Source organism: Oncorhynchus gorbuscha, linkage group LG12, assembly GCF_021184085.1.
Source record: "Oncorhynchus gorbuscha isolate QuinsamMale2020 ecotype Even-year linkage group LG12, OgorEven_v1.0, whole genome shotgun sequence".
Taxonomy (NCBI): domain Eukaryota; kingdom Metazoa; phylum Chordata; class Actinopteri; order Salmoniformes; family Salmonidae; genus Oncorhynchus; species Oncorhynchus gorbuscha.
In genome coordinates, this window is record NC_060184.1 from 35,194,169 (window position 1) to 35,206,461 (window position 12,293).

Genomic DNA, 12,293 nt, shown 5'->3' on the forward strand with positions numbered 1-12,293 from the left:
AGGAAGCAACACTGATTGACAATAAATTTCACATGCTGTTGTGCAAATGGAATAGACAACAGGTGGAAATTATAGGCAATTAGCAAGACACCCCCAATAAAGGAGTGGTTCTGCAGGTGGTGACCACAGACCACTTCTCAGTTCCTATGCTTCCTGGCTGATGTTTTGGTCACTTTTGAATGCTGGCGGTGCTTTCACACTAGTGGTAGCATGAGACGGAGTCTACAACCCACACAAGTGGCTCAAGTAGTGCAGCTCATCCAGGATGGCACATCAATGCGAGCTGTGGCAAGAAGGTTTGCTGTGTCTGTCAGCGTAGTGTCCAGAGCATGGATGTGCTACCAGGAGACAGGCCAGTACATCAGGAGACTTGGAGGAGGCCGTAGGAGGGCAACAACCCAGCAGCAGGACCGCTACCTCCGCCTTTGTGCAAGGAGGAGCAGGAGGAGCACTGCCAGAGCCCTGCAAAATTACCTCCAGCAGGCCACAAATGTGCATGTGTCTGCTCAAACGGTCAGAAACAGACTCCATGAGGGTGGTATGAGGGCCCGACGTCCACAGGTGGGGGTTGTGCTTACAGCTCAACACCGTGCAGGACGTTTGCCAGAGAACACCAAGATTGGCAAATTCGCCACTGGTGCCCTGTGCTCTTCACAGATGACAGCAGGTTCACACTGAGCACATGTGACAGATGTGACAGAGTCTGGAGACCCCGTGGAGAACGTTCTGCTGCCTGCAACATCCTCCAGCATGACCGGTTTGGCGGTGGGTCAGTCATGGTGTGGGGTGGCCATGTGCTCGCCAGAGGTAGCCTGACTGCCATTAGGTACCGAGATTAGTTCCTCAGACCCCTTGTGAGACCATATGCTGGTGCGGTTGGCCCTGGGTTCCTCCTAATGCAAGACAATGCTAGACCTCATGTGGCTGGAGTGTGTCAGCAGTTCCTGCAAGAGGAAGGCATTGATGCTATGGACTGGCCAGCCCGTTCTCCAAGACCTGAATCCAATTGAGCACATCTGGGACATCATGTCTCGCTCCATCCACAGACTGTCCAGGAGTTGGCGGATGCTTTAGTCCAGGTCTGGGAGGAGATCCCTCAGGAGACCATCCGCCACCTCATCAGGAGCATGCCCAGGCGTTGTAGGGAGGTCATACAGGCACGTGGAGGCCACACACACTACTGAACCTCATTTTGACTTGTTTTAAGGACATTACATCAAAGTTGGATCAGCCTGTAGTGTGGTTTTCCACTTTAATTTTGAGTGTGACTCCAAATCCAGACCTCCATGGGTTGATAAATTTGATTTCCATTGATAATTTCTGTGTGATTTTGTTGTCAGCACATTCAACTATGTAAAGAAAAAAGTATTGAATATGAATATTTCATTCATTCAGATCTAGGATGTGTTATTTTAGTGTTCCCTTTATTTTTTTGAGCAGTGTATATTAGGCCAGTCTACAAATACCAAGTTTTCATAGACAAATGTGAGTATAAAGGCACGGAGAAGTGTCTGTTGGCCGAGAGTACTTTACACATCTGAACAGAGAGCCAGCCATAATGTGCAAACAGAGTGTAAAGTGATTCTACATGTAGAATCTCGCAAAAATGTTGGCAGTCAGACACCCATCTGTGGCTGGTCACTAAAACATTTGATGCGGTGTATGCACTCCCTATGTGCTGTGGGATAAATCAAGATACCCTTTTGGTATATTGAAGATAATAGACATGCAAATTAGGATAAAAGCTAAGTGACTAATTACACAAAATACCATTTGTAAAGGTCGTGAACAACCCGGTATTCTTTATGTTGTCCTACATGGTCACATCCATAACAAATAGATTGGATGAACTCTTGACTCAGTTGAACCAGATGTTGCTGAGCAGAGAAGTTTCTACGCCACTGAAAGTAGCGCAGATATGCCTCATCATCCTTGTCCAACTTGAGGAGGAATTCAGCCAGGGCTTTTGCATCGGGAAAGTCATTAATATGGATGAAGGAATCTCCTGGGACAAAGTCTTCATAGTTCTGTCTCGGTGGGCCCAATACTACTGGCACTGTTCCTGCTGCAAGTGGTCCGTTTAGCTTCTCTGTGATGTAGTCTTTGTGGACTGAGTTCTCAAAGGAGAGGTAGAACTTACAGCTGGAGAGTGTTGAGTAGTAATCCTCATATTTCAAGAATCTAGCAAAGGCCTTGCCAAAGAGTTCCACTTTAATATGTTTGGCCAGTTCTCTGTAATAGTTATTCCGTACCCCTGTTCCAGTTGCAGGGTCTTTATTACTCACAATCCAGCAAACTAATTTATCCTTCTTTGGCAACACAAAGTCTTCACCCTGGCTTTTCCTTGCAGTCAAACGCCAACGAACAGGGATGTCTGCGTCTTCCCTATAACTCAAGGTCAAATTGAAAAGGTTATCTAGACCAGGTATCCTAATTGTGTTTGTAGGTGATTCCACGTGATACCAAATCCACTTCTGGAATGGTGGTCGAGGTGATGGAGGCAAGTTGGATAAATCGTGTTTGATGGATTTGTGAAAGATGAGCACACCATCTGCCTTGTTGTACAGAGACCTGTCATCTGTCAGGTGGCAGCTATCAATGTTGAAGTAAGTGGCACAATCGCTAAAATCAAACCTGCGGTTTTCAGGCCAGAACCACAACAGCATGATGGGCTTTTCTGGCTCTGGCTGCTTAGACAAGGACCTGTTCTCAGGTCGCTTTGAGTAAGGACCTGGCAAAGCAGGCTTGGGGGGGCAGATCTGAGAAGGAGCTGATATATGGTACATTAAAAACAGCATCAGAAATCCTCCTAGACCAAGAATCGAGAACAGGATGACACGTTCCAATCCAGAAGCCATTTTTGGTCCTGCAAAAAACAGAGAACTTATTATTTTAAGTCAGATCAATCTTGTTTTATGTATTAACAACCTGTTTTGTGTACAGGAAGTATGAAAACATAACAAATGCAACAAAGGCAGAAAGCCCGGAACTGTAAACCATATCCTTTTACACATCAGCGAAGTTGAACCAACTAGTCAGACTTGCTTCAAAAGTACCTATTCTGCTTTTAACCATACTTTCCCCCTGTATCAGAAAGACAACCACCTATGAACCCAATAACTGGGGTGTAAACCTCCTCCTTCCAATAAGGAAATGTGCTCATGGCTCACCCACCACCTCAGTTTTATGTCTAAGTTAATAGTTAACTTTTGTTCTCAGTACAACACAAGTTAATGGGATTTTTACAATGGTGGGTGAGGTGTGCTTTAATGTTTACAATTTTGCTTATCTAATAGTACTAACCTGCAGTTCTACTTTGTGTTGCCTTATGCTGTGCTCTTTTGTGTAAAAACATTAAACCAGACTCAACCTGAGGGTTAGCCAATACAGTAAACAGCCATACGTGTTTTGGATTATTTTACTTTTACTCAAAACTGCACTCACTCTGACATGAACCTCAAAGAGGATCCCCTCCCTTCCTGTTTACAACAGACATATGAAACTAAGAAACCATGTTTGCATAGCAAACCTTGGTCTTAGTTTAAGTCTGTAGTTTAATGAGTTATATAATTAAAGAGAGAAAGATAACGACTCACCAGTCAACAGGTTGTTCTTGTCACAGAGTATTCAGAGTTGCTTGGTGATTATTCTTGCTTTGCGGGTTAATTCAAACACACTCCCAGTGAGAACTGTGCAGCTGTATGAGTTTTGTAACTGTCACTTTGGTAGTAATCTGTTCAATTATCTTCAAAAGATATAGCTATTGTTTAAGTTTGAAAAGGAAGAAACCACCGACAGACCCTCTTACAGAAACAGGAAGCCTTCTCATTACGTTTCAAAGGAAATTAGGGGAGGGGCAAGGTCTTAGCCACAGCCAATGAGCATTCATTTTGCCCTTACCTGACCTGGATGAACCTTCAATCTCTAAGCATATGGAGAATGACTGCCAAGAAGATCTACTAAACAAACATATCTGATATCACCTAATAGCTGGTAAGCACAAAACCTTTGTGAAATGAATTTGAATACCTGTGTAAAGCCTGAAATCCAGACCTGTTTTAAGCTAACATTCCACACTTGGTACTCGGTGTCGTATGCCAAGCATGCTCTTGGCATATGTGCAAACACTTCCGAAACTAGTAAAATAAGATAAAATCACATTTTAAACAGTTGCCTGGTTGGGCATGGAGAGGGGCTGCAACAAGATACATGTGCTTGCAGCTTTCAAAGTAAAAGCTGTGTGACTATAACGTTACCTGACCATCGCTCAAATTTTCTAGCTTCCACCAGATTAGTTATAAAGGGCCACCAACAAGTAATGTTAGTTAGCTATAGTGGCGATTTTAGCATGTAAATCATGGTGGGCCCCCCCCCATCTTTCATTAAAGATGTATAAAGATAACCACGCTGCATTTTGGTCCTCCTCTCTTTCACCAGAAGAAAACCGTAACAACTACACAGCACTAAACAAAACTTGAATTGCACTATAAGGGTGACAAATGGTGCCCACAAACTGTTAGGGCCAAAATAAAGCTGTCCCAACAGCAGAGTCCCAACAGCAGTCCCAACACCTTACCACTGCTACACCTTGCTATCAGTGGAGCCTTGTCTGGCAGCAAAACAGTTCATTCAGCCTTATTTACTGCCTTTAAAAAATATATAGCTGATACGGCTGACTTGCTTAAACAAATGTGGTTTCTACTGACAATTAAGCTGTACAAACTACGACATACGTGGACGACAAGCGGATAAGAGGCCATCCGTAATTTAGATTAAGACATTAATGAGCGAGCTAGGACTTTGTCATCAAACTTTGTCATCCAACTGTGGTATTCTCTGGATGAAGTCCTGCTACATTGACAGCACGGCCCATGTATCCAACATTTTCTGGCCCATGGTGTTGTATGTGAATGTTTATCCTTTTAATCTTGGAAAAGAGACACTTTCAGATAGATTTTCTTTTTAAATCCTTAAACCCATACTTGGACCACACCAGCAAATGATGTATATTGATGAGGGAAAAAAACTATTTAATTCATTTTGGAATAAGGCTGTAATGTAACAAAATGTGGAATTTCCGAATGCACTGTAGCCCTGTTTTTGTGTTATTTATTTAATACAGAATTTTTTGGACAACACAGCTGCTTGCAGTAGAGTAGGTTTGTTTTCTGCCAGTCATAAGAAGTGTATGCAAACAAACCTAGGCTACTGCAGATAGCTAGCGGTTTATTCTGGTATATTTTACATTGTGTTTCAGATGTGTCTGATATAGTTCAGATGAAATGGGTAGCAGGTCTGAATTGATTTGACGTAGGCTACTAGCTAGCAGCTAGCCAACTAGCTGGCTAAGCCTATATGTCAGGCTAGTAGGTCTATCTGCTAGATTTTTTTACATGTCAGAATGATCTTATTGAAGAAGAACATTTAACAACCTAGCTGAACCTATACAGGTAAGTCAAACAAAGACAGTATGTCAGTAGTTGGTATGCCAAACACACACTAGTTTGCAATTTCATCATGCAAAAACTGGTACCCTGGCATTTTCCAGCCCTGACGCCAGGCCCAGATCTGCAATAGGCTAACTACCAATCATACCACACATAAAAACATTCAAAGCTGCGTACCTTTTAAAAAAAATGTTTTTTACATGAATCGACAAGAACAAATAAGAATAGCTGATATGCAGCAGAAAGGACAGGTGCATCATTGTGCATGAAAGAACACTGAAGACAGTCTGGCTGTATTTTCTTCTTCTGATGCTGAATGAGCTGTCTGTTGCCGATCATCAACCAAGTAGCCTACATGTCTGATAATAATGTCACCACATCATGGGAAAGCATGCAGTTTATTAGGCTACAGGTTAAATAAGCTATGATGAACTTCACAGAGTGGTAAAAGTGCACAGTGATGAGGTTGACGGTTCTTTCAATAAATATCGAGGGTCTTATTCTGGTGACATGACGATCGATAAAAATAATCTTGCACTTTTGTCCGTAATAATCTCATCATGTATTATTTTATAGCTGCACTGTATCTGCAAGCTGTTGGCTAGAGCGCAAATGCCAATGTCAGAGTGGCACATCCGCTATGCCTACACAACATTTTAAGTGACAAAAAAACATCAGTACTCTATGTATTTAAGAACAGACTTGTTTGTATCTGCAACAAGTCAATTTGATGGAAACACAACTCTGATAGGAAAATGCTTCACGGTTTCCTTTAGCTGGTAAATCTCTCAGCCTTACATTCACATGCTCCTGCTGCTGAGGAGGTTATATTTTATTAATACAATTGCTCCAGAAAGAGATTTTGTTTAACAAGTAGTAGAATAAATCTTTAAAAAAAGATGTGTCAAATGTATTGGCACCCTGGCAGAGGCAACCAGGTTTCGAGCTAAAATGTCCTGGTACTTGGTAAAGCTCATGATGCTGTTGACCTTAACAAGGGCCACAGGACCAGGGTAAACAAAATAGTCCCATAACATCAAATATGCAACCGCCATATGTTACCGTAGGTATGAGTTACTTCTCTGCATAATGCTTCTGTTTTTCGACGCCAAACCCACCACTGGTGTGCGTGGCCAAAGAACTCATGTCATCTGACAATAGCACCGCCTAGAGTTTAATAGACAGCATTGGCACTTGGATTGGAACCGGTCCTATGACCACAAAATCAACATTTTGCAATGGCCAGCTCTGCCTCCAGACTTAAACCTTATTGAAAACCTGTGGTTTGAATTGATCCTCTTTTTTTTTTAAATAACCTTTATGTAACCCATAAAAGACCATTGAGGTTAGAAACCTCTTTTGCAAGGTGGACAATAGCAATTAGGTGGTACCATGTAGCCTCGCCAACTCAGTGGTTAGAGGGTTCACCTTGAGATTGAAAGGTCGGGGAGTTTGTTCCCCAGCCGAGTCATACCAAAGACAAAAAAATGGGACCTGATGCGTCTCTGCTCGGCACTCAGCATCAAGGAGATGGATTGGAGGTAAGGCCATGCGATAGCCTACTGTCTTGTCCAGGACATGTACTTGTACATCAAGCTGCCACTCTACAGAAGCAGGAGATGGGCTCCTGCTCCTATGAGCCTTTCTGGCCAAGGCTACTTAAGGGAGAGTGGGGTAAATTGAGATTTCTTTTTTTACATGTAACATCACTCCATTGAGGGAAATATTGTATTCTTTCTAACAAATATATCTACATACATTTCAGGATGTTGTGTATCCCTGGAAATAACCAGAATTCATGTAAACATTGCCGTTTTGAGAACATAGCTTGTCCCAAAAAAAAAGTGGTCTCTTGGCACAAGTTGAGCTGAGGGACAGGGTAAGATGAGCCGCCTACCAATTTCTGTACTGAATTAAATATTACCTCTATCTTTTTAAAACCCTGTCTATCTTTATTTCCCAAACACCATTCCACACAATCACAATCACTTTTTAGTCTTTTAATCATTGCATCTTTTAACACAGGCTTAATGCCTAACAAACACTTACCCCAAGGAGAACATTATTACTATATTAGCCCACACAGGTACAAGGATGCACTTCATGCTAGGTTTACAACCTCATGTTGAAGCTAGAGACACCAATTGATGTATAGAACAATCTTAAAATAATCTATTTTGGTTTAGATACTGGAACCTCTAACACAAGAAATTAATTTGACTTGGTGAAAAACAGTTTTTTATACTTAACTTGCTTACCACTTTTCCATTTAGTTTCCTATATTACAGACTCCAGGAAATTAGGACGTCTTCCTAACTATTTGGTAAAATTATTCATTTTGTGTATGGTTTCCTAAAAACAAGGGGTGGCTCAAGTTATGTGGTGGCTTAATTTACCCCACTCTCCCATACTTACTTTATGTGGCCTTGTCTACTGAGGAAACTACTGACAGTGGCAACATTTTATTACAAACAGGCAAACTGTCAATCTAGACCACCAGGTGGCGCCACGTGTACACTTTAAAGATGTGAAGAATATTCGTTGAAGAATACACCTGTAGAGGTTCATACAACCTTTTGATGGCAACATTGATCAACATTTACTGAAAAAACAGCCATTTTAAATGAGTGTCTTTACAATCGCTAACATCCTTTAGTCCAATCTATAGTCACATTTTCAAAACTCTCAACACAACTATCACATCATCTGTCTGTTGTGGACCATACACCATTAACACAAGTTATGTTGTTTTCACAGAATATCCAGTCAATTAACACGTTTCTAAAATGCTTACATTTTATTTACATACAAGCTCACCCAATTCCAAAATGATGGATCTTTCTTGTCTTATTTACAAATGCTTGCACACAGCATTCCAGAAATGAAGACCTAATGTTCAAAACCTTAAATATAGTATAAAGCCTCTACTTCTGCAAAAACAGCAGCTCAAAAGCTATATTGAAATAGCTGATAAGCATTTTTTTGAATGAACAGATTGAGAAATAGATGATTTACTGTAACTTGTGTAAATTAGACCAACCACAGTTGATTCCAATCTCAATCGGAGACATAGCCAGGTGTTGAAGTTCTTTTAATTGCATGGACATACACAGTAAAAAGGGGACTCTTTGTTTAATGTGGATACAGAACAACACAGAGGAGCAGAGAGAGAAAAAATAATGTCTGGTCAAGGGAGAGGAATAGCTGGACCAGGCAGAGGAGTAGTTGGACCAGGCAGAGGAGTAGTTGGACCAGGCAGAGGAGTAGTTGGACCAGGCAGAGGAGTAGTTGGACCAGGCAGAGGAGTACCTGGACCAGGGAGAGGAGTAGCTGGACCAGGCAGAGGAGTAGCTGGACCAGGCAGAGGAGTAGTTGGACCAGGCAGAGGAGTAGTTGGACCAGGCAGAGGAGTAGTTGGACCAGGCAGAGGAGTAGTTGGACCAGGCAGAGGAGTAGTTGGACCAGGCAGAGGAGTAGTTGGACCAGGCAGAGGAATAGCTGGACCAGGCAGAGGAGTAGTTGGACCAGGCAGAGGAGTAGTTGGACCAGGCAGAGGAGTAGTTGGACCAGGCAGAGGAGTAGCTGGACCAGGGAGAGGAGTAGCTGGACCAGGGAGAGGAGTAGCTGGACCAGGCAGAGGAGTAGCTGGACCAGGCAGAGGAGTAGCTGGACCAGGCAGAGGAGTAGCTGGACCAGGCAGAGGAGTAGTTGGACCAGGCAGAGGAGTAGTTGGACCAGGCAGAGGAGTAGTTGGACCAGGCAGAGGAATAGCTGGACCAGGCAGAGGAGTAGCTGGACCAGGCAGAGGAGTAGTTGGACCAGGCAGAGGAGTAGCTGGACCAGGCAGAGGAGTAGCTGGACCAGGGAGAGGAGTAGCTGGACCAGGGAGAGGAGTAGCTGGACCAGGCAGAGGAGTAGCTGGACCAGGGAGAGGAGTAGCTGGACCAGGCAGAGGAGTAGTTGGACCAGGACAATGAAGAAGGAGAGGTAGAGGGAAAGGAGTAAGAATGTGTGGTGGTGTTCAAAGGCGAGTAAGAGCTGTTGTCACTGATGAAATAAGAGCCACCATCATAGACCATGTGATAAACCATGGTCTATCACTGAGATCTACTGTATCTTGCCTATGCCGCTCTGTACCATCACTCATTCATATATCTTTATGTACATATTCTTTATCCCCTTACACTTGTGTCTATAAGGTAGTAGTTTTGGAATTGTTAGATAGATTACTTGTTGGTTATTACTGCATTGTCGGAACTAGAAGCACAAGCATTTCGCTACACTCACATTAACATCTGCTAACCATGTGTATGTGACAAATAAAATTTGATTTGATATGATTTGAAAGAGGCTGGTGAAAGAGTCCTGCCTAATCTTCTGAGATTAACCATGGCTTCCATTATCTGGAATTTTCAGCAAACCAACAGGTAAGTAATGCATTTCACAAGGGCTTCTTCTATCATTACTGTTGCTATGTCCCACAGTAACTGTAGGCCACCAGTCCCAATGCAAATACATATGTAGTATTTTTGTTCCTCTAAAGGACGCAACGTCTTCCTCCCTCTCAGGGAAGAGGAAAGCTCCTCAGTGAAGACCAAGAGCATGCCATTGTAGGATTGGTCATTGCTGACAATGCAATAAAACTGAGAAAAAATCATACCTGAATTGTAGAGGACAACCTGGTATTTCACAACGTGGAAAGCATCAGCCTGATTACCACTGGCTCGGACTCTGACCAAACACAGTTTGAATGAAACAGTTGTGCACAGTTCCTTTTGAAAGGAACAGTGAGCGGGTCAAGGATCTCCGGCACCAATACGTCCAGGTATGGTCTATCCATTTATGTCTTGTTCTACAGTGAGTTTTACACTATGCTACTCTAAATGTAAACATGGGTTACAGTACATTCAGTAGGACATACTGAAAAGCATTTACGCATACTGTGTTTGACTTCTTTCAGAAAGTTGTGGAGTTGGAGGCTAATCAGACCCCACATTAAATCATTTATGTAGACGAGGCAGGGTTTAACCTGGCAGAAACATGGAGGCGGGGAAGAAACGTAATCGGGAAAAGGGCCACCGTTGACGTGCCGGGTCAGAGAGGAACAAGTATCATAATGTGTGCTGCAATCCCGAGTGCTGGTTTGGTCCTGCAGAAATGCCAGATTGGTTCCTACAATACTGAGCGCCTTCTTTTTTTTTTTTTTAATCTTTTTTTTTTAGATGACCTTGACCAACAACTGGTGCCAGAAGCAGGAAGGGAACAGGTGGGAGGAAACATGAGGACATTTGTGATTGCATGGGACAATGTAGCATTCCACCATTCACATGCAATCACAAACTGGTTCACCTCTTTCCTACTTCCCCCCTACTCCCCTTTCCCCCCTACTCTCCCCTTTCCTCCTACTGCCCTCCCCCTACTCCCCTCCCCCTACCACCCCTTTCCTACTCCCCTACTGCCCTCCCCCCTACTCCCCTTTTCCTACCCCCTACTCCCCCCCTTACCCCCCACTCCCCTTTCCTACCCCCTACTCCCCTCCCCCTACTCACCCAAATTTCCTATGCCCCCTGCAGAGACATCTCCCCTAAGGCAGGCCAAGCGTTTCCCCCTACTCCCCTTTCCTATCCCCCCTACTGAACCAAAGGCCCCCCCCAAAGGCCATGTATATTAGATGTGTTGTTGATCCAAAGGCCATGTTATGTGTTGAACCAAAGGCCATGTATGTTGGATGTGTTGTTGAACCAAAGGGATGTGTTGTTGAACCAAAGGCCATGTGTGTTGGATGTGTTGTTGAACCAAAGGCCATGTATGTTGGATGTGTTGTTGATGAACCAAAGGCCATGTGTGTTAGATGTGTTGTTGAACCAAAGGCCATGTATATTAGATGATGTGTTGTTGATCCAAAGGCCATGTATGTTGGATGTGTTGTTGAACCAAAGGCCATGTGTTGTTGGATGTGTTGTTGAACCAAAGGCCATGTATGTTGGATGTGTTGTTGAACCAAAGGCCATGTATGTTGGATGTGTTGTTGAACCAAAGGTCATGTATGTTGGATGTGTTGTTGAACCAAAGGCCATGTTTGTTGGATGTGTTGTTGATCCAAAGGCCATGTATGTTGGATGTGTTGTTGAACCAAAGGCCATGTATGTTGGATGTGTTGTTGAACCAAAGGCCATGTTGGATGTGTTGTTGAACCAAAGGCCATGTATGTTGTTGTTGATGTGTTGTTGTTGAACCAAAGGCCATGTATGTTGGAGGCCATGTGTGTTGACCAAAGGCCATGTATGTTCCAAAGGCCATGTTGTTGAACCAAAGGCCATGTATATTAGATGTGTTGTTGAACCAAAGGTGTTGTTGAACCAAAGGCCATGTATATTAGATGTGTTGTTGATCCAAAGGCCATGTATGTTGGATGTGTTGTTGATCCAAAGGCCATGCATGTTGGATGTGTTGTTGAACCAAAGGCCATGTATGTTGGATGTGTTGTTGATCCAAAGGCCATGTATGTTGGATGTGTTGTTGAACCAAAGGCCATGTATGTTGGATGTGTTGTTGAACCAAAGGCCATGTATGTTGGATGTGTTGTTGAACCAAAGGCCATGTATGTTGGATGTGTTGTTGATCACTGGCAGCAATTTCTTGTTGCTAATAAAGCTTTTACTGCAGCAATTCTGTCACTATTTGTTTCTGCTGTACATTCTATAAAGTAAAGATGACTCATTCACTTTTAGATAGCATTGTTGCCAAAAATGCACACATTCGACACTCAACCAAAAAATGTAGAGTGGTTTACAGTAAAAGGAAACTGATTTATAAAAAACAATGCATTTCGTATTGCCTGTTGTT

At 43.0% G+C, this 12,293-nt stretch overlaps 1 protein-coding gene and 1 long non-coding RNA gene across 2 annotated transcripts; one reads left to right on the forward strand and one right to left on the reverse strand.

Moving 5' to 3' along the window:
• Nucleotides 1-1,324: 1,324 nt before the first annotated feature.
• On the reverse strand, nucleotides 1,325-3,828 carry LOC123991672 (4-galactosyl-N-acetylglucosaminide 3-alpha-L-fucosyltransferase 9-like). Its single transcript, XM_046293321.1, has 2 exons — nucleotides 3,597-3,828; nucleotides 1,325-2,866 (listed from the first exon to the last, which is right to left on the reverse strand). Exon 2 carries the CDS (start codon nucleotides 2,856-2,858, stop codon nucleotides 1,758-1,760), a length of 1,101 nt encoding a protein of 366 aa, XP_046149277.1. The 5' UTR covers nucleotides 2,859-2,866; nucleotides 3,597-3,828; the 3' UTR covers nucleotides 1,325-1,757.
• An 89-nt stretch (nucleotides 3,829-3,917) lies between these two features.
• Nucleotides 3,918-10,812, forward strand: LOC123991673. Its single transcript, XR_006830831.1, has 4 exons — nucleotides 3,918-3,993; nucleotides 9,796-9,874; nucleotides 10,016-10,272; nucleotides 10,408-10,812. It is a non-coding gene; the product is annotated as an uncharacterized LOC123991673 (long non-coding RNA).
• Nucleotides 10,813-12,293: the final 1,481 nt, after the last annotated feature.

Excerpts from the sequence above, each read along its gene's own strand:
- LOC123991672 (XM_046293321.1), bottom strand. The coding sequence starts at position 2,858 with ATGGCTTCTGGATTGGAACGTGTCATCCTGTTCTCGATTCTTGGTCTA.